A 22,980-nucleotide genomic window follows, 5' to 3' on the forward strand; every position below is an offset into this window, starting at 1 on the left:
AATGATCCGACCACTACCGTGGAGACAAGTGAGTTCAAAGCATACTGCAACTATTGCGATAAAATCTATCCATTTGGAACCGGTGGGGGATATGGTACTCTCCATCGCCATTTGAAGTCAAAACACCCTGTGGAATATGGGCATACTAAGTCCCAAAGCCAAATAAACATCCCCTCCGGCTCATCGTCTCAAACTGGTACGCCTCTATTTAAATATGACCCCAAAAATGTTACCGATGCTATGGTAAGATGGGCGGCAATGAAACATTTTCCATTCAATTTTTTTAATGACAAAAAATATGAAGTTACTATGCAAACCGCTTTTAATGTTGCCACAAAAAGAATTCCCCCCTCTACTGCTTAAAGATCTAACAACCGTCAGTTTTTTGACAAAAAAAGAGAGGTTGGAAAATTTCTATCCACCTTGGGGCACAAAGTTAATATTTGCTCCGATGTGTGGATGGATTCTTTCCAACGAAATTCTTACATGGGAATTTCATATCATTTTATAGACAATAGTTGGTCTTTAAATAAACGTTTAATTGGTTTTAGACAATTTCCTTCCCCACACACCGCACAAGCAATTGCATCTCTAATTATTCAAGTTTTGAATGAGTATGAGTTATGCAACAAGATATTTTTGGTTGGTTTTGATAACGCAACAGCTAACACCGCAAGTATATCCGATTTAATTGCGGCTTGCTCCCCGGTGATAAGTGGTAAGTATTTTCACCAACGATGTATTTGTCATATTTTAAACTTATGTGTACAAGATGTTTTGTCTTTATGGCAAAGACATATTCAACCTATTACTACAGCTGTATCCTTGATTCACTGGAAGCCTCAAATTGGCAAGGCGTGGAAGAAGTATTGCCACTCGAAGAAAATAAGGTACACAACTTTTACTTTAGACGTGTCTACTAGATGGAACTCTACATATGATATGTTGCATTCTACATTAGAGCATATAGAATATTTGGTTGATTTTTATAGAACTTACCCTGTTGATGATTTATATCTAACATCTTCTTGTTGGGATCAAAGCATGAGCTTATTTAAATTATTCAAAGGTTTTCGAAATGCCACTGTTGAGTTATCGGGTGTGTATTATTGCACATCCGTTCGTGTATTAGAATATTACATGATCATATCACTTGGTTTTAAAACTGCAATGAAAAATTCCACACACAATCTTGAGTTAATGTGTGTTTTATATTACATGGTTGAAAAATGACTCAAGTATTTCAATGAGATCCCAACGGTTTTTTTGCTTGCCAAAGTTTTGGATCCAAAGTGGAAACTAGTTGGTACTTTCAAAATTTTAGAATTTTATTACAACAATTTGGCTTCTATTGATCTTGAACCACTCCGAGCTTTGCAAACTGACGAGGACGACGACAACTACATAAACCTAGCCCAAACATTCCAAATAAACCTCCCATACCTCCCAAGCCTCCAAAGAAGTTTTGAGTTCGACTTGCGGGCTCTCTTTCACGATTACGAAGCCAAGTACAACACTACCCACCAAGTGAGACCTAGACCCCCATCAAACACATAACTTTGGCTTCTTCCAAGTTGATGACCCCGACGCCCAATCCCAATTGGCAGACCTATACGGCTTCAGCAGCGGATGAAGGATGGCAAATTCGACAAGTGAGTTAGATTTATATTTTGACTCACACTTTTCATTCAATGAGGAAGAAGGAGGTCCCGTTCCCCAACAAATCGACGTCCTAGATTGGTGGGGATCACACGAGAAAGATTTTCCCATCCTTGCATCAATGGCCAAGGAGATCTTTTCGGTGTCGACTTCCACTGTCGCCGTCGAGTCCGCCTTTAGTGTTGGAGGCAACGTCTTGGACGACAGAAGAAGTAGATTCACCGGGCAAAACATGGAAGCCACCATGTTACTTGATGATTGGTGCTCTGCCGAAATTAGAGACCAAGAACTGGATTGGGACAATCAAGCAGTACAACCCGACCATGACTACTTCCCCGACGAAGAAGAGTAGGCGCCAATTCCTCCGATCAAGCCAGATAGGTAAGCAAGGTAAGAGAACTACGTGGACTTTGATTCCAAAATGCAATTGAGCATTGAGGATACGTAGGCATCTCAACTTAAATTTTAAATTTAAGTTGAGCTCGAGTCCTTTTCCTTTATTTTTTTTCTCCCCTTTGTTTCGAATATGTAATTTGTAAATTGTAATCAAGACTTTAAGTCTTTTGTAATTTATAGTTTTTAAGTTGTAATTTGTAAGTTTTAAGTTGTAATTTGTAATTTTAAAGTTGTAATTTGTAAATTTTAAGTTGTAATTTGTAATTTTAAAGTTGTAATTTGAAATTTTAAAGTTGTAATTTATAATTTTGAAGTTGTAATTTGTATCAATAAAATTGCATTTGAACATCGCTTTATTCTAATTTTATTTATGCAAATATATTTACATATTTTACTTGAATTACAAATTTACAATATAAAAAAAAATAAAATGAACCGCCGAACCGGACGAACCGGCCCGGAACCGGATATGCACCGCCGGTTCCGCCGGTTCACGTGAACCGGTGATTCACGGTTCAGGAACCAGAACCGCCGAACCTTGGCCGGGCCGGTTCAGGTTCACGCCTTTCTTGAACCAGAACCGGCAGTTCCGAACCGTGAACCGCCGGTTCCCGAACCATGGTGACGTCTAGCCACCTCTTTTCCTATACATGTTATCAATGTATCATATTATATTTGGGACGGCACGAGAAATAATGCATAATTGGTAAAGTAAGAGAGATGATAAGAAGTGTAATTAAAATAGTGTTAGTAGATAAATAGTGAGACTCACATTATTATTAGTGTTTAATAGTGGATCCTAGTGGTATAAGTTGTAAATAAATTGATGTATTTGGATAATGAATTTGAGAGAACTTTCCATAAGAAAAATGAGATGTTTTTATGGGACGGATAGAGAATGAAATTGTCATTATTTTTATGGAACGGAGGGAGTATATAAGTGGGGTGGAAAATTGGAAAAAATGAAAAATAATTAGGAACATCCACAATCTCGCAATTGGCCAAATTTTATATATAAGTTGGAACTACCACTTTATTCTAGCAGGCAATTTGAAATTGTCAAGTTGTCAACTTGATTGAATATAGGGCACAAAATATTGTCAAATTTTTACACACATACTCCTCAAAAAAAATGGTTACTAAATTCAATGACACTCGATTATGGTGTAGAATTTGTTAGTACATAAGAAATTGGGTAGCAATCAATGTGTATGATGGAGCTCACTCACTCACTCACTCACTTTTACACAAAATGTATTCCTATCCTTCCCACTTGAATGTTACATCAGCCAAAGGTATAAGATGATCAAGTCAACTGCTAATCAACATCCATCTCAATTGGAAATCCACGCACCATTTGCAATAAAACCACCACTTTTTCACACAGTCACTCCCCAAATCATGCTGCATTTGAACTCTAGTTAGTACACATTCCCACCCTCACTCATGTAAAAGCCAATGCCTACTTCTTGAAACTATTCATCACCAAAGACCTTGCCTCCATCATGTTCTACAAGATCATCACACTCACATTCTCCCTGCTGCACTGTTTCGTCCCTCTATTCGGCCGGAGGCATCATCCACAAGTGTGTTACTCTATCCAAACTGATAAAGCTGCGCTTCTAGCATTCAAGAACGGTTTGTCATCGGACCCCTATTCGAGCCTTGCCAACTGGAACGAGAGGAACGATGTGTGCAACTTCACGCGTGTGAAATGTGGCAAGCTGCATCATCGGGTGGTGGATTTGAACCTCAACGACAACGCCCTCTCAGGGCTGCTGTCGCCCGTGCTTGCCAATCTAACCCAACTCCGGAACCTGTCTCTTTCCCACAACCATTTCTTTGGCACCATTCCTCAAGAATTCTCATCCCTTCGACACCTTCAAGAACTCGAACTTGGAAGCAACAATTTGCACGGCCTTATCCCACACTCATTGTCGTCCCTCTCCCAACTCACCTTCATCACTCTGGATCACAACAATTTACGTGGAGAAATCCCATCATCGTTCTTCTCCAACTGCACGAAGCTGAAAGTAGTCGATTTCTCAAGCAATCAACTAACAGGGACGATACCAGGTGAGATCGGAAGCTGTCCTGACCTCCTGGCTGTAAACTTATACAACAATCAGCTCCATGGCAAAATACCCGGCTCCTTAGGGAACGCAACATGCCTCTACAATCTGGATGTCGAGTGCAACTATCTATCCGGTGAGCTTCCCTCGGAGATGCTGGCAAAACTACACAAGATGTTGTATCTTCATTTGTCAAACAACTACATGATTAGTCACAGCAACAACTCTGATCTTGACCCATTTTTCACCGCACTGGCAAACTGCACCGAGCTAGCTGAGCTACAGCTGGCGAGCAACGGGCTTGGTGGGACGCTCCCACACTCCATCGGAGGACTGAGCAAATATTTGGAGGAGCTGCAGCTGCAGGAAAATCATATATTTGGATCAATCCCTCCTCAAATAGGATACTTGCAAAGCCTAACAATACTGAATTTGACATCCAACCTTTTCACTGGCACTGTTTCTAAAGAAATAGGCAAGCTGAAACATTTGGAACAACTTTCCCTCTCTTTCAACTTCTTCACCACAATTTTAACCCCATTCGAAAACCTATCGTCTCTCGGTTTGGTGGATCTTTCGCATAACAATCTGTCGGGACGGATCCCTGAAGAACTCGGAAATTTGGCAGGGCTATGTTTTCTGTTCCTGAACAATAACCTTCTCTCAGGGGAGATACCTCTGAGCTTAGGGAGCTGCACGGCCCTCCAAGCCCTCGACCTCTCTTACAACCAACTGACAGGGGAAGTACCCCCAGAGTTATCAGGATTCCATGAAATGCGTAGGTTTATGAATCTATCACACAACCAACTCAGGGGAACAATGGAGCTTAGCAAGCTCTCAGCAGTCGAAGAAATCGACCTGTCATCAAACTACTTCAGTGGAAACAACATCTTTAACATGATATCAAGCTGCTTCGAGCTGAAGGTGCTAAATCTGTCGAACAATTCCCTACAAGGGCATCTCCCGGAATCGCTAGGCGATCTCAAGAGCATCGTGGCTTTTGATGTCTCTAGAAACAAGCTGTCAGGCAAGATCCCCGCGAGCTTGAACAAGATTACTACACTGACCTTGTTGAATCTCGCATTCAACAACTTTGATGGAACTATTCCCACCGGAGGCAGATTTGATTCCATGACGTATATGTCCTTCATAGGCAACCAGCGTCTCTGTGGGCGAATCCCGGGCATTCCAGTCTGTAGACGAGGACGACACTACTTCCACTCCCACATCTTCGTGATCATCTTCTGCGTTGTCATATTTATATCAGGAATATGCACAATAGTCTGCTGTTTGATGAGATACCGGAGATCGAGAGCTACTATCGTGAGAAAACAAGAACTAGACTTGACACAAAATTATCCGAGAATAACCTACAAGGAACTGCTAGACGCGACTGATGGATTTAACGAGCAGAGGTTAGTTGGTTCTGGGAGCTATGGCCGTGTGTATCGCGGTATTCTCTCAGACCACGGCACACAGATAGCAGTCAAGGTCCTACAACTGCAGGCAGGGAACTCAACCAAGAGCTTCGCCCGAGAGTGCCAAGTGTTGAAGAGGATCCGCCACAGGAACCTGATACGGATCATCACAGCGTGCAGCCTCCCGGACTTTAAGGCCCTCGTGCTTCCCTACATGGTGAATGGAAGCTTGGATAGCCATCTGTATATGCAAGCAGCAGACGGCCTGAGACCGGACTCCTCTGATCTGAGCCTGCTTCAAAGAGTCAATATTTGCAGTGACATTGCACAAGGAATGGCTTATCTACACCATCACTCCCCGGTTAAGGTCATCCACTGCGACCTCAAGCCTAGCAACGTCCTTCTCAACGACGACATGACTGCTCTAGTCTCGGATTTTGGGATAGCGAGGCTGGTGGCCATAGGATCAGGAAATGGGGCCGGAGTTATAGAGAATATGGGCGACTCAACGGCCAATATGCTAAGCGGATCAATCGGATACATCGCGCCAGGTATGTACATCTCTTATTCTAAGCAGAGTGACAAATGAAAAAAAGCAAACTTGATGATCATAAATTCATAATTCCATTATCAAACCTCCAAGAGTATGGATGTGGATCGAGTACCTCAACGAAGGGCGATGTATACAGCTTTGGAGTTGTTGTTTTGGAGATGGTGACGAGGAAGAGGCCAACGGATGAGATGTTCGTTGGAGGGCTAAGCCTGCAGAGCTACGTGAAGAGGCACTTCCAGAGCGAAGGTGAACGCGTGGTAGACACAGTGTTGTTGAGGGCATTGGGGGAGGAAAGAGATGAGGTGAAGAGGATATGGGAAGTGGCCATTATAGAGCTGATGGAGCTGGGATTGCTCTGCACACGGGAGTCGCCCTCCACGCGCCCTACAATGCTCGACTGCGCGGATGATCTGGATCGCCTCAAGACCTACCTCAACGGAGACACCACCGCAACATTTGCATCCTCACATGGCATATCATCTTCAACCTACAGCTTTGACTAATGCAGAAATTGTTGATGTAGTTAGTTTTTCAGCCTCACTTGCTTATGATCAAACTCGAAAATTAACAATTTTATTCTTCTGAACTACATTCAGCAAGCCAGATCAATTTCACATGGAGTCTGACCTAGTTTCCACATAAATGAAGCATATAGTGCCAGTTTCGATGTTATAGTCTGTTCCATGTTAATAGAGGCGTTTCATTTTCCGCACTCTTTTGAAAAAATAAGTAATAAATAGTTAAAGTGGAGAAAAAGTAAAGTAAAAGACAGAAATATAAAGAACATCTCTACATTATTCTATATCTCCACTTTAACTATTTATTATTATTTTTTCAAAGCGAATGCAGAAAATGAAACGGCTCTATTGAGGCGGAACAAAGGGAGTAAATGATTACCTCATGTATATATAAGCGAGTAATACCACCATGTCAGTATATAAATATGTTGGTAATCATCTCCTCAGGTGAAATGAGGAAGAATGAAAATGAGATATGGGAGAGACCTTTCGTCAAACAGATAGCAGCCAGACCTGCATTTCACTTATCTAATAATCAAACAGGAGACGAATAATTATGTCAAACGGCTAGCATTTTTAAGTTCAATTTATTATTCTTCTTTGAGTTATTATAAAATATGATTACGAATGATTATATTCCCAGCCCGGCCCAGTTTACAAAACAAATGGAGCCCACTTCAACCATTGAGCCCAACCCAGGCCTGATTCGTTTCACTGATGGGCCGGGCCTGAGCCGGGCTAGCCCGGTTCAGTTGACAAAATTAAATATGAGATCCACTACCAAACATAATAAAAGTGAAATTTAATAAAATTTGTGAAAATGAATGGAAATAGAAAATATGACAAACTTTCTAGGAGATAAGGAGTAATTTTTTGAAAATGACCTATTTTTTCTTTCTATCAACCAAAATTTGAATATTTGTACTCCATATAGTATCCAGTACACCTAAAATAATAGAAATCCATATTTTTGTTCACTATATCATATTTAGAGCCTTATAGAAGGATAACATTAGCATCTATACTTTGCGAAAATAAAGAAATTGTATTAATTACACTTGTGATAATATTCGACCGAGTTACAAAACTTTATAATGTTAAAAAAGTGGGGCCACTTAATTTTGTTTCTCGTGTTAATTTTTTTTTGAAAAATTTGTCCCACTTGCTTTTCATCCCATGCCATTATTTTCATTAAGGTGTTTCCTTCCTAAATCGTCACGCGGCACTCTTGCTAAATTAGCTATAAGGAGAAGTATTATTTTTAGAAATAATATGAACACGAAAACTTTCAAATTGATAACAAAAACTAAAAATATAAAAGTAGATCAAGTGGCACATAAAATGGATAAGTTTGAGTGATATTTACATGTAAAATGGTTGTTAGACTTAGATTCTTCTTTTTCTATTGCATTTCATGTGAATTTCAGTTGTTAAATTTTACTTCTTGTTAGTTGTCTACATTCCTATTATCTTATATTTTGATGTTTACTATTCTAAGTATAATTGATATTTTATTAGGAATTTTAAATTAGCTTTAACTGAAGATTTCAACATCATATAGGTTCGATCATTAAATATAAATTTGCATAATTTCTTGTCATTCATGATAAAATTGAAACATGAGTAATATTTTGAAACTATTCAAGCATGTGATAATAGCTATTTAGTCCATAGAGAATTTTTTTTATTAATAATAGTATTTGAAATTAAGAGATTGTAAATTTATAAATTAATATTACAAAATTACGATAATTTCTTAATAAATAAAATTGATTCGTAAATCAAGGTAAAAAATAAAGAAAAATTAGGGCAAATAGAAACACATAAATATACTAGAAAATGAGTTTTATAAGGAAGGGTCTCATTTTATTATTTTCATATTAAATAATATAAATAATGATAAACCTTATATTATAAAAATTAGAAAGTGTAAACAATGACAACTTTAATCATGTACTCCCTCCGTCCCATGCTACTCGCACTTTTCATTTTAGGCCGTAAATTTGGGATTGATTTTTTTGTGTAATTAAAAAAGAATTTTAGGTGTAATGAGACATCACTTAATAAAAGAGCTCTTAACTTAAACTAACATATTAATTAAATGCATTAATTCTAACTTAAATTATAAATAGTGTAAGGACTTTGTGACGAGCCGAAAAGCAAACGTGCGAGTAGCACGGGACGGAGGGAGTATAAAGTAACAAAATTTATTAGGAAACCATATAAGAAGTTGCTGATAGAATTGTAGCAGAAATCACATGTTAACAATATAATGGATAAATGGAGTGACAAATATGCCCTTATAGGGCCTTAGGGTGTTTCAATCCGAAAAAACCGTATTTGTGACAATATAAAACGTTAAGGTTATCTGGGGATTTATTTTTTTATTAGGGGTCTATGGTAAAAATCCTAAAGATTAGGGACTAATGGCGCAGTTCACTCATTAAAATATAACTTTCACTTGCTACCTTTAAAAACTACTCCCTCTGGTGAAACATAGAAATTACGCGTGATCAAGTTATATGGAAAAATAACCGACCGAGTGGATCAGTTTGCAAATGTCGTTGCGACTTGATCAAGGCGCTTCTCTCTTTCACAAAAATATTTATAACTCCCTAACATGCATCCTACTTCTAACAGTAAGCGGCAAGTACGGGGTCGATCCCACAGAGAAACTGGTGCGTTAAGTGTGTGTTTAGTGAACAGGGTTCGGCTGCTGCCACGCTTTAAGTTGAGAGTTTTAAACTACTGGATTAAACTAGGCGGAATATAAACTAACTACTGGATCAAGTGACTCATCATGCTGGAAAATAGCGAACCAATCAAGTAAGCGACAAACTGAAATAAAAGATTAAACTACCTAAACATGCTACGAATCTACGAAACACTTTTTCATTCAACATAATGAACGTTCAACACGGATTTTTTAAAGATAAAGATTAAACTAGAACAGTAGACGAAAATTTCGAAAACAAATAACTTTGATTTTTAACTCAAAACAGAATCGTGAAGAAGCGGAATACAAAACAAGAACGTTTCTTTGACTACACAACAAAATGAAATTAAACTAAGCAACTAGATCTAGAGTATGAGAAATCGAATAAAGCCGAGAGATCCTCGGTCGGAAACTTGAGACGACGCCGAACAGATCTGGGTTTCTCTGTCGCTCCCCTCGGTCGCTCTCTTTCTAACTGATCATTTCTACTCTCTAACCTAGGCTATTTTCGAACTTGGAACTAGGAAAAAGCGGAAACTAAAACTAAAAAAGGGAGAAAAAGCTACACTATGGCGCTGCGTCCTCCATTTATAGGCTCTTCACAACAACCTCCAGCTATGATAACAACTTTGGCAGCGAATATTCGTCCTTGCTGGGATTGCGCGCCTTATCTGCTGATACGTGTCCTCCTTCTAGAATGCAACAATCTTTCAATAACCGAGTGAGGATTCGCCTTCGTCCTTGCGCTTCTTATCCATCGATACGTGTTCCCTTTTCTGTTTCACAGCTGTAGTCCTTGATAACTGATTGAGGATTGCTTTCCAGCGCATCGGCCATACGTTTCCTCCTTCTGGAATGTTGTGGTCCCCCGGCTAACTGCTTGATCACCACCTTGATCAACCAACATGGTTTTGGCCTTTTTCGCCTTCTACGCCAGCTTGATCAGCTTGGCCTTGCTGCCCTTGGTCAAGCGGCATTCCTGCACAATTAACACTCGCTTTGCGCGATAAACTGATCAAGTAGCCTACATTTTACCCCTAAACCGATGCATGAAATAGGCCTTATCAAACTACTCACACATAAAACATACTTTTCCTCAAGTATAAAGAAAAAGATAAGAAAAAGAGAATAAGGCAAATTTGGCATGGTTTACTCGTTTCAAGAAAGTGAAAAAAGACGAAGAAAAACACAAGATTCAAAACAAAGACACATATTCACATAGATGCATAAAACCGAATAAACTTCCAACAATCATAACCGAGGTCGAGGTCAATCCATTTGCCAGCAGCTTATGTTTCCTCCCTTTTGCGTTCACTTGATCAAGGTGTCAGTTCGTCAAGATAGCTCAATTTAAACCAACTGTTGGATTCACTCAGTCACTCATTTCTCACCAGAGATGTTAGGACTGTTCACTCAGTAATTGCTACATATTTAACACCTCGAATAGGACTGCACAAGATAGTTCCTTATGGTCTTTGTTTCGGTAGTAATGGGGCTTAGGGGAGTAATGTGTTAGGGTAGGGCCCTAGGGGTTCTAAGTTAAAAAATTTTACTGGATCAAGCGGGGTTTCCTTCTTGCCACTTGACAACTCCCTTCATGCTACGACCTTGCTTCTAACTTTCTGGCTTATTCTTAACTATTGACTTACTAGGTCAGGTTACAACTTTTTCCTGCCCATTTTCAACTTTTTCTCAGCATTTTTTTTGAATTGAACTGATCAACCTAACTTTTTATTTTTGATCAACCCGACTAATTGACTTGATCAACCTGGCTACCCATTTATTTCGGCCCTTCTATTGCTATCCCCTTTTCTTTGTTGAAATAATTCATCTCTCAACCTATTTTCCTCATGTGTTTATGAAATGTAAAAATTTGGGTTTAAGGTTTCAAAAGACGGGTAAAAGTGTATACGGCTCAATTTGGTTTACTAAGGGTGCCTTGTTTGATGAGGCGGGTATGTGAAACGAAAGAAAAAGGCTCAAATGGGTAACTCCTAATGCCTTTAGTCCTTACTACTTGTGCAATTTTCATCTAAATATCAAATAGCAGCATCTCGTATTTTTTTTTGTAAAAATAGTAGAAAGTGTTCTACTTTGGCTTATAACTCACATTTAAAGAGAGTCTTCACAGAAGGTTTTAAATTGAGCATTTCCATCATACTTGCGTCATTCAAACTGATCAAGTTAAGCAATCAAGTTTCCACATGTAAACATACTGACTCCTTTTTATAACTCTTTCTCAAGCATTCATATCTTTTATTTACCCAATTCCATGTATACTGTCCTAATTAGTTCTATCTGTTGTTTATTATTTTTTCTCTTTTTTAAACCCGACATGTGTGATTTCAAATGGACTAATCCTCCCCCTCCCACTGCATATTGGCTCGCCCTCGAGCATCTTGATGCAGTGGAAAAAGGGTTAGGCAACGACACATGCATAACAAAAACCAAGGAAACTTCTCACACTTAGACCAGACACTGGGCTAAGTGGGAGATAGTGCCAAAATCAAAAAACATGTCGAAACAAGGAAATACAAGAATAACCCAGAAACACAAAGTCAAGAACAATAAATCCATAAACTTCTCACACTTAGACCATGTACTGGGCTAAGGGTGAAACGGATGAAAACATAGAATTTACAGACCAAAACAAAAATAACAGAAATTGTTTGGAATTGAATTGAGTTGGGTAAAGATGGTATACTAGCGTCTCCTGGATGGCTGAGCAGGGTGGGTAGAGGTGGGCTTAGTCGGAGCAGAGGTACGCCTTGTGGGGTCAGTGACATCCCTTCCTTGAGGTGAGCGTGAAGAGGGAGGTGGTGGGTGCCTTGTGCTCGATTGGCATGCTAGGGAACTTGTTGGATCACGAACTGCCTCCAGCAGCCTCTCCATCACAACCCCAATCATGTTCATTTGCACCAGATGTGCTTGAGAATTCTCCACCAGTTGCGCCATCATTTGTTCCATGCGCAGCTTCCATCCGTCATCCCTTTGGGCAGCCTCCTCAGTCTGCTCTACCCTCGGCGTGGGCATTATTGCCAGCCGGGCCCCTTGGTGTTTGCTCGGGCTGGCTGGGCGATCAGCTTGCCTCTGACTTCCTTCCAGTTGGCCCCTTGATTGTTCCCTTTGGCCAGTTGTGTAGAAGTGAAATCCTCCCTGTCGCGCCTTCTCTAGTACCTGTATTATGAAAAAGTAATCAAGGTCAAACGGTTCAGGGCGAGGGCAATGGAGGGGGCGTCTAACACTCTCCTGATTCTCCAGAATCCAGTTCCTCTTCAAGTAAGCTCCCAGGAGGTGACAGATGTTCAAGTGGCGAGTCGGTCGGGTAGCGATTTGATTGATAGAATAAGCCAGCTAGAAGCCCAGGTGGACTTTCCTCTGTTCCTTCATGCACCACATGAAATAGAGCTCAGCCAGAGTGATCATGGCTGTGGTGTTGGCTTGACCCAGGAGGTTGCAGCCGAGGTATACTTGGGTTAGGCGGAGAGCAGGGTCCGCAATATGATTACCCCTGGACTCAGAGGCCTTGAATGCTGGAGCTTTTTCGTGGCTGAAGGCTTTCCAGACAGCTTGTTGATCGAAGTCAGCCTTTTTGTTCGGGAGGCCTATATCTCGCCCGAACCACTCTCCATGTGCCACCTGGCTGTTTGTATAGAGCCCCATTCGGATGGAAAACTCATTTAAGCTCATGTGCTGCTGGCAGCCAAACACTCTGAACCTGACGCTCCTGGCGTCAAGGTCGACCTCCCCACTAAACCGAAAGGAGGTGCAAAACTCCTTGGCCAAGACCTCTGGAACAGGGGTCTCATCAATCTCCAAAAGCCATTCAAAGCCAATCCCCGTTATGTACTCTGTAAACTTCTCCTCAACCTGTATCTTCTCTAGGGCAGGTTGGTGGAGCTTCTTCCCTGATTTCAGCCTCTTTTGCTTAGTCACCCTCTGGTTGACCTCCTCCTGCCATTTTGGATTATCAAACTCTAACATCCGCTTGATGAGGTCTGCGGTCAGAACCACAGACTTTTTGGAGTAGTCAACAGTAGGGGCGGGCTCAGGCCTCCCCATGCTTCCTCTGGATGTCTGGGTCCAGCGTAGCTCACGTTCCCCGGTCTCGCTTCCTTCATCATCGTCACGCGGCAGAGGGGCAGCTGGTTGGTCGGGGTCCCTAATGACTATCCCCTGGTGGGCAGGGCGTGTTCTCTTCAGGGGAGGCTGAGCTAGCTCTTTCCCCTTTCTCTTCTTCTCCGTCCTGGCATGGCTGTCCTCTATAGCCTCTTTCTCATCAATCAGGCGCCTCATACGGCGTGGCCATCGAAGTAGCTGCTCCTCCTCCCTCTCGGAGTATGGCTCATCATCTATCGTCCGCAGGAGGTTCCAGTCGACCCCCTGCTCTGAAGTAGTACATCACTGGGGAGGGGCTGTCGGACCTCCATGTCGTCCTCAATCTCCACCACCTCAATCGGTTGTAGCTCCTGGAAGTGGGCGGAGTTGGATCCTCCGCCACTCAGGAGTGACGGGATATCTCCAGCACGGGCACCTTCTTCCTGTCTGGGATTAGCTCTACCGGCATCCTCGACTGTCCGCTCGATTTCCGGCTCCTCCAGCCTGACAGGTTGCTCAATAGCCTCCTTTCCTCCACATAGTTCGGGTCATCCACCACTACCGTCGCTTCACTATAGAGGTCCAAAAGCTCCATTGGGTCGGATACGGGATTTAGGGATTTGGAAGGAGGAGGCGGGCTTTGTGTTTTGGGTGGAGAGGATGGTGGAATTTGTGGTTCAGAAATCAGAGCTGGATTTCTAGTTAGGCGTCCGTCCCTATGGGTAAACTGTCGAGGAGCCTCTCTAGTTGATCCGATAACCTTGGATATACTGTGGGGAGTGTGGGAGATGGAGCGGCGGCGCTAGGGTTTGCAAGCGGCGCCGCCGAGGATGAAACAGAAGTTTGCCGCCCACTACTTCTAGTACCGGGTGCGACGTCCCTTGAGGATGTAGCTTTCTCACTTGCTCCGGTCTTCTTCATTTTATTGGTATTTGTGGGATTTTTGTGTGAAAATGGTGGCGATTTGGCTAGGGTTCCTGCAAATTTTAGAGAAATATCGAGAGAGAAAACAAAGGAGTACTATTAGCGGTTAGGAAAAATGAAGGACGTTTCAGAAAACTTCCTTTAATTTGAAAAAAGTGACTGTTGGCGTCCCCGCGACGCTTCAAGTACGCTTCAAATGCGACATTTCAACGCTTGAGCACGCCTCCCTCGACGCTTCATCTTTAAATGCGACTTTTCAACATTTGAGTATGGCTTTTCAGTTCCCTGCCTTGATCAAGCCAACAACATTAGACCATCAATTAAGTCTAGAATCCAACTGATCAAGCGGGCAAGTAATTCCAGATGAATACTCAAATAATAACCACTAGATCAGTTTAACCTTGTTTTTAGATTTCTATATTTTTTTTTGTTTAAAATTAATAATCAGAAAAAAAAGTATTTACACTAAGCTACCAAGGAGTTGACTGAGTGCCCTTAGGATGTCACTTGATCAGTTTGATAGTTTAGAAATCATCAGTTGCTCGATCAAGCAGACTACCCAAGAGTACCCAGTTACTCCTTCTACCTGCTATCACTGAAGAGATTTAGGCATGAATAGTGGAATTTCTTCCACCACGCACACCTCGGTTCCATCCCTGTAGGGCTTCACTCTATGGCCATTCACCAATAAGGAAGACGAGTCAGGGTCGCTTCCTTGGAGTTCGATTGCTCCATTTGCTCGTATGGCGAAGATGGTATAGTGGCCTGTCCACCTTGACCTCAGCTTGCCTGGCATCAGTTTCAGTCTCTACTGGAATAGTAGCACCTTTTGTCCTGTCTTGGGCTCCTTCTTTCTGAGGTTTTTGTCATGCCACATCTTCGTTCTTTCTTTATACCACATGGCAGAGTAATACGCGTTGAGGCGGAGCTCTTCAAGCTCCTGCAGCTGCAACTTCCTCTCCTCAGCGCAGGCCTCAGCGTTCAGATTCATCTCTTTGATAGCCCAGAAGTCTTGATGCTCTATTCCCACAGGTAAATGGCACATCTTCCCGAATACCAGACGGTAAGGGGACATCCCGATCGGCGTTTTGAAGGCAGTTCGGTATGCCCAGAGCGCGTCCTCTAGTCGGCGACTCCTGTCCTTTCGCGTTGGGTTTACTGTTTTCTCCAAGATTGCCTTGATCTCTCGGTTGGACACTTCAGCTTGGCCATTCGTCTGGGGTGGTAGGGTGTGGACAGTCGGTGGTGGACTCCATATTTCTTCATCAAGGCTTCTATGGTTCGGTTGACGAAGTAAGTGCCTTGATCGGAGATTACGGCCCGCGGTACTCCATACCGGGTAAAGATATTAAACCTTAAGAACTTGGCCACCTCCTTGGACTCACAAGTCTTTATTGCCTTCGCTTCAATCCACTTAGACACATAGTCCACCGCTACCAGAATATACAAGTTTCCTTCAGACGATGGGAACGGTCCCATGAAATACATCCCCCAGACGTCGAAAATCTCGCACACTATTACTGGGACTTGCGGCATTTCATCCTTTACTGAGATTCCTCCCGTCAATTGGCATCGGGGGCACATCCTGCAGAACTCATATGCGTCCTTATGGATGGAGGGCAAGTAAAACCCACTATCAAGTACTTTCCTCGCTGTCTTCTTCGGACCAAAATGACCGCCACATGCTAGTGTGTGGCAGTGGACCAATATGTCCTCTTGTTCCCACTCAGGTATGCAGCGGCGGATGACTTGATCAGCTCCCATCTTCCACAGATAAGGATCGTCCCAATAGAAGTAGCGGGAGTCGCTCTTGAATTTCTACTTTTGCGCTCTTGTGACCTCATCATTTCTGGGTAGTTCGTCCGTCACCAAATAATTGGCCATGTGAGCAAACCATGGCTCCCTCTGCCCGTGGATCTCTTTCCTTTGGTCAGCTTGATTTACCTTCTCAGCGTGGTTGATTGACTGAAGGCTGGACTTCGACTTGATCAGGTACAAATGCTCTTCAGGGAATGCGTCAGAGATGGCTTCCACATTATCCTCTTGCATGATGCGGCTCCGGTGATCAGCCACTCTATTCTCACTGCCCTTCTTGTCGACTGCCTCCCAGTCAAACTCTTGCAGCAGGAGTACCTACCTGATCAAGCGAGGCTTCGACTCTTTCTTCGCCAGAAGATATTAGATCGCCGCGTGATCGGTGTAGACAATCACTTTCGAGCCCAGCAGGTAGGGTCTGAATTTCTCGAATGCATAGACTACTAACAGCATCTCCTTCTATGTCGTATCGTAATTCTTCTGCTCTTGATTGAGAGTCTTTGAAGCGTAGAAGATAACATAGCTTTTCCCATCGATCTTTAGACCCAAGACCGCCCTACTGCATAGTCGCTTGCGTCGCACATCACCTCGAAAGGGTGACTCCAGTCTGCGGCGCAGATGATCGGAGCACTGATCAGTCTATCCTTCAAAAGCTGGAAAACGGCCTTGCAGGCATTGGAAAATTCGAACTCCACATCATTCTGGAGTAGCCTCATCAAGGGTTGGACTATCTTCGTAAAATCCTTGATAAATCGTCTGTAAAAGCCCGCATGTCCCAAGAAAGCCCTGATCTCCTTTTGATTTGTTGGATACGGGAGCTTTGCTATAACTTCCACTTTGGCTTGATTCACTTCTATTCCTCTGGTTGACACAACATGGCCTAGGATAATGCCTTCAGTGACCATGAAATGGCACTTCTCGAAGTTTAAGACCAAGTCCTTCTGCCAGCACCTCTCCAGAACTCTGTTTAGGCTATGTAGTCCTTGCTCAAATGTGTCCCCATAGACGGTGAAATCGTCCATGAAGATCTCAATACAGTCTTCTAATAAATCAGAGAAAATGCTCATCATGCATCTTTGGAAGGTACCTGGAGCATTGCAGAGGCCAAATGGCATCCTTCTGTAGGCGTAGGTGTCGAAGGGGCATGTAAAGGTGGTATACTCCTGGCCTCTGGATTCACCACAATCTGGAAATAGCCACTATAACCATCGAGGAAACTAAAGTATTGTTTCCCGGCCAATTTCTCAGGCATTTGGTCAATGAATGGCAGCGGGAAATGATCCTTCTTTATAGCCGCATTCAGCTTCCTATAATCAATGCACATCCTTCATCCCGTGACGGTCCTTGTGGGAATCAACTCGTTCTTCTCGTTTTTCACCACCTAGATTCCACCTTTCTTCGGTACCATATGAACTGGACGAACTTAGTTGCTATCCGGGATGGAGTAGATGATTCCTATCGAGACCAGCTTGACTATCTCCTTGAGTACTTCTTCCCTCGTATTGGGGTTGAGCTTGCGTTGCTGGTCACGGTGAGGTTTTGCTCCTTTTTCCAACCGAATGTGGTGCATGCATAAGTCTGGGCTAATACCCACCAAATCTGTCAACTTCCACCCGATGGCCTTCTGATTACGCCTCAGCACCTCCCGCAATTGATTTTTCTGCCCCTGGGTCTACTGATTGTTGATGATTACTGGCAAGGATTCGTTTTCCCCCAGATAGAAGTACTTCAAATGCGCAGGAAGAGGCTTCAATTCCTTCACGGGTGTGGGTACTGTAGTAGGCAGAGGGTTCTCTTCTGCTTCTCTTCTCAGTTGGGTGCCTTGATCCGGAAGCTTCTCGAGGCTCGACACTTGAGCGATCCCGCTTGACCCAGCTGGCTGCGGTCGCTTGCAGAAATCCATCACTGCCTTCTCTATGGCTTGATCATCCATCTCGCCCACTTTCATGGCCTCGTACCAGTCTGCGATCTCCTTCTCAACTTCTTCGTCCGTGGCAGAGTTTGTGAACTGCCTCTGTAGGAACTCCTCCTCCAGATACCCCTGCACCAGCGGCTCTGTTATGTCCACCGAGTACACGTTCTAACTGTCTATCGGCCTCTTCATTGCTTCGTCAATGTTGAATGTAAATTTCTCTCCGTTGAAATCCAGACTGATCGTCCTATTAGGGACGTCGATTATAGTGCTGGTCGTGGACAGGAACAGTCTTTCCAACAAGACTCCACTAGACTCCTTCGCCGCTGGCTCTGACATTTTTATCATGAAGAAGCCGGCCGAGTATAGGAAATTGTTCACCTTCACTATTATGTTTTCGAGAATCCCTTCTAGGTGAATGCAAGATCTGTCGGCTAGCTGTATCATGATGTCGGTATCGACAAGCTTAGCCTCTTTCAGCTTCTTGTAGATAGAATAAGGAAAAAACATTGATAGACGCCCCTAAATCGCACATTGGGTGCTCCACTTGAATATCTCCGATCAAAATCGGGAGCGTGAACATCCCTGGGTCAGTCTTCTTTGTTGGGAGGTCGCTCCGTTGGATTACTGCAGAGACATTCTCCTCTATAATAATCCTTCCTTCTTCATTGACCTTGCCCGCCAGGTAGTCCTTGATAAACTTGTGGATTAGGGGCATCTCCAATGCCGTCAGGAGTGGCAGCTTGACTTCCACGTCCTTGAATAGACTGACCACATCAATCGTGGCGTCTCTCTTTCTGGTCACCATTCCGCGGTAGGGGTAGGGCTTGACCTTCTCCACTTCTTCGCCTTGGCCTTCTCCTGAGGTCTCGCCACCCATTTTCGCTTTCCCTTTGTCTCCTCCTCTGGCTTGATCGAGGGTACTGGACTCTCCTTCTTCTTGGTAGCTCGGTCCAGATGTAGACACTGGAGAACTCGCAGGTGGGCCTGTATATACCTTCCCTGAACTTAGAGAGATTTCACTGATGTTCTCTCGCCCAGTTGGCTGCACCGTGGCAGGGATCTTCCCTTTGTTCCCTCTCAGTTCTCCCAGCGACATCGCAACTTGAGAAAGTTGTTTTGTAAGCATATCCAGAGCAGCCCTTTGTTCCTTCTGTGCTTCCTCGATCTCGCGCATCGCATCGTTAGGGTGGTGTGGAGCCATTACCTCCCCTGGACCTTCGTTGGGGTGTCTGTTATATCTTTGATTCGAAGGTCCTCCACCTTAGCTAGGCTGAGGGTAGTTTGACGGCCCATAGTGCTCTGATTGATACTGGGGCTGATGATATTGTTGGTTCCCTGGGTGCTGTTGATTTCCCTTTGATGTGGCGGGACATAGCTCACCACTTGATGGTTCGGTTGCCTTCCGGAGTTGCTTGGTGTCTGCCTGACCAATTGGGCTGTCCTCCACTGGACCAGTTACCCTGGGGGCCGCTTGACCAATTTCCTTGAGGTCCGCCTGACCAGTTCCCTTGACCACCCTGCATTCTATTTCCTCCATTGTTTGGTCTTTCTTGATTTCGTGCTGGCCAATTGGGATGCCCTTCGGAGGGTTGTATCTGTTTTGTAGATGGTTGAGGCGGTTGGCTTGGGCTTTGATCACTCTACCTGATATTTGGATGATCTCTCCATGGCGCATCCCTCTGCTTTCCCTGGATCCAGTTGCCATTTGGGTTCCAATGGCCGACAGCGTTCACTTGAGTCTGCGGTTCCGCTTTAGGAGGAAACTCTCAGTAATAATAATGGTGCTCCTCCGGTGGTGGTGGCACATACGTCTTCTCCTTGGGAGCGGGCGGTGGAGGCGCTCTGTACTTCTCTACTGCTTCTAGCAGCTTCTTCTCCATATGCTCAAATCGAGCCTCCAGCTTCTCGTCGCACCGTGCCTCTGCTGCGTGCACCGCTCCTCGTCTGTACTGGCCGCGGGAGGTTTCATACGATCTCTTTGCTTCGATTAATCTCTCCAGGATGCTCTTCGCTTGGCTGAATGGGGTTTTTGAGAAATTCCCTTGGGCAGCTGGGTTGAGATCATTTTTGCTGTCCACCGTCAGTCTACCATAGAAGGTTGAATATACCTCCCGCTCTCCCATCTTATGATTAGGACACACTTGAAGTAGTCCCTGAAATCTGTCCCAATATTGGCCCAGAGGCTCATCATATCCCTGCCTCGCCTCTGTAATCTCTCTCTTCAGGGCACTTTTCTTTGATGCTGGGAAGAACGGTCTAAAAAGATCATGCGAAACTCGGCCCAGGTTCTAATTTAGCCTTCTGGCAGCCTTCTCAACCAGATTCCTGCATCACCCTTCAAAACGAAGGGTATCACATGATCTTCCAGGTTCTAATTGAGCCTATAATCTTCTGATGTGGACCCAACTAGTATGGGTTGAATGTCACAATATCTGCAAAATTCTTCTAAAAAGGCATAAGGGCATTCCTTCGAGAGTCCATAGAAATTTGACAACACCGCGAGCACCCCCGATTTGACTACGATTGCCCGTATTCCTGGGGTAACTGTGATGGCATGAGTGGGCTCACTCTCGTCATGAGCGTGTAGGGAGCCAATTCCCCAATAGTTGTGTACGACGGTCATCTGCTTTTCTGCTTCCTCGAGTAGTGGTGGTTTAGGCGGCGTGGTCAACTCTCCTTCCTCCTCACTGGTCAGTTGCTCATGAGTAGATGATGATGCGGCTGCTGCTAATGCGGCTCTGTAACGAGTGGTTACTACACCGGCCTCCTGGACTCGCCACTGAGCGTTTGTATTTCTATAAATGAGAGGATGATTCCAGTGTCCTCCACGGAGGTACCTTCTCATGAAAAGAAGGAAAAACAAATTAAAAGCAAGAAACAAAACTATTTACACCAATGCACTAAACACATCCATGTAATAACACCATGCTTCCCCGGCAACGACGCCATTTGGTGAAACGTAGAAATTACGCGTGATCAAGTTATATGGAAAAATAACCGACCGAGTGGATCATTTTGCAAATGTCGTTGCGACTTGATCAAGGAACTTCTATCTTTCACAAAAATATTTATAACTCCTAAACATGCATCCTACTTCTAACAGCAAGCGGCAGGTACGGGGTCGATCCCACAGAGAAACTGGTGCGGTGAGTGTGTGTTTAGTGAACAGGGTTCGGCTGCTGCCACGCTTTAAGTTGGGAGTTTTAAACTACTGGATTAAACTAGGCGGAATATAAACTAACTACTGGATCAAGTGACTCATCATGCTGGAAATAGCGAACCGATCAAGTAAGCGACAAACTGGAATAAAAGATTTAACTACCTAAACATGCTACGAATCTACGAAACACTTTTTCATTCAACATAATGAAAGTTCAACACTAGATCTGGGATTTTTTAAAGATAAAGATTAAACTAGAGCAGTAGATGAAAATTTCGAAAATAAATAACTTTGATTTTTAACTCAAAACAGAATCGTGAAGAAGCGGAATACAAAACAAGAATGTTTCTTTAACTACGCAACAAAACTAAATTAAACTAAGCAACTAGATCTAGAGTATGAGAAAACGAATAAAGCCGAGAGATCCTCGGTTGGAAACTTGAGACGGCGCCAAACAGATCTGGGTTTCTCTGTCGCTCCCCTCGGACGCTCTCCTTCTAACTGATCATTTCTATTCTCTAACCTAGGCTATTTTCGAACTTAGAATCGGGAACAAGCGGAAACTAAAACTAAAAAAGGGAGAAGAAGCTACACTATGGTGCTGCGTCCTCCATTTATAGGCTCTTCACAACAACCTCCAGCTATGATAACAACTTTGGGAGCGAATATTCGTCCTTGCTGGATTGCGTGCCTCATCTGCTGATACGTGTCCTCCTTCTAGAATGCAGCGATCTTTTAATAACCGAGTGAGGATTCGCCTTCTTCCTTGCGCTTCTTATCCATCGATGCGTGTCCCCTTTTCTGTTTCATAGCTGTAGTACTTGATAACTGATTAAGGATTGCTTTCCAGCGCATCGGCCATACGTGTCCTCCTTTTGGAATGTAGTGGTCCCCCGGCTAACTGCTTGATCACCACCTTGATCAACCCACATGGTTTTGGCCTTTTTCGCCTTCTGCGCCAGCTTGATCAGCTTGGCCTTGCTGCCCTTGGTCAAGCGGCATTCGTGCACAATTAACACTCGCTTTGCGCGATAAACTGATCAAGTAGCCTACATTTTACCCCTAAACCGATGCATGAAATAGGCCTTATCACCCTTCGTCCCTGAAAAGTATGAACTATTTTCTTTTTAGTCCGTCCCTGAAAAGTATAACTTTCTAATTTTGAAAATTCCTTTCTCTCTAATTAAGTGAGACTCATTCTCCACTAACAATAATTTAAAAACTTTTTCTTTCTCTCTTTTTCATTTTTCCAATTATGCATTAAAACTCATGTCAAACCTAATGTTCATACTCTTTGGGAACCGAGGGAGTATAATTTTCACACGTTACCTTTAAAAACAGTTCTCCGTCCTCATTCTATCTTCTGAAAACAATGATCCAAAAGTAGTGCATCTCAAAAATAAATGTTCTCTATCGTTATAACTTATTTGTACTCCGTCTTCCCAAGGTAGTTGAGTCGTATTTCTTTTTGTTTGTCCCATGGTAGTTGAGTCATTTTCTTTTTTGGTAAATGTTTTATTCTACTCTCACTTTATTATCTATCTCTTTATCCTTCTTACTTTACTCTCTCTCTTACTTTTTTCTTACCACTTTAGCATTTAACAAATCAATTTCTTAAATCATGTAACCAAATGAAATGTCACAACTACCTTGGAGGGATTATAATAATTTATTTGTTTCTTATCATGCTGAATACATAAATATGTTTTGTCGAGACTCGAAGACTTGCCAAGCCA

General features: G+C 43.2%; 1 protein-coding gene across 2 annotated transcripts; it reads left to right on the forward strand.

Annotated features, from left to right (window-relative positions):
• The first annotated feature begins 3,141 nt into the window (after positions 1-3,141).
• Positions 3,142-6,669, forward strand: LOC121802715 (putative leucine-rich repeat receptor-like serine/threonine-protein kinase At2g24130). Of its 2 annotated transcripts, none has more exons than XM_042202399.1 (2): positions 3,142-6,096; positions 6,189-6,669. In XM_042202399.1, exons 1-2 carry the CDS (start codon positions 3,561-3,563, stop codon positions 6,599-6,601), a joined length of 2,949 nt encoding a protein of 982 aa, XP_042058333.1. In that variant the 5' UTR covers positions 3,142-3,560; the 3' UTR covers positions 6,602-6,669. The 2 variants fall into 2 exon arrangements, with proteins under 2 accessions (XP_042058333.1, XP_042058334.1); XM_042202400.1 differs by having other exon boundaries at positions 6,235-6,400.
• The last annotated feature ends 16,311 nt before the right edge of the window (positions 6,670-22,980 follow it).

Source organism: Salvia splendens, chromosome 5 (assembly GCF_004379255.2).
Source record: "Salvia splendens isolate huo1 chromosome 5, SspV2, whole genome shotgun sequence".
Classification (NCBI taxonomy): Eukaryota; Viridiplantae; Streptophyta; class Magnoliopsida; order Lamiales; family Lamiaceae; genus Salvia; species Salvia splendens.

Excerpts from the sequence above, each read along its gene's own strand:
- LOC121802715 (XM_042202399.1), top strand. The coding sequence starts at position 3,561 with ATGTTCTACAAGATCATCACACTCACATTCTCCCTGCTGCACTGTTTC. Across the intron at positions 6,097-6,188 it reads AATCGGATACATCGCGCCAG|AGTATGGATGTGGATCGAGT; the intron begins GTATGTACATCT and ends CAAACCTCCAAG.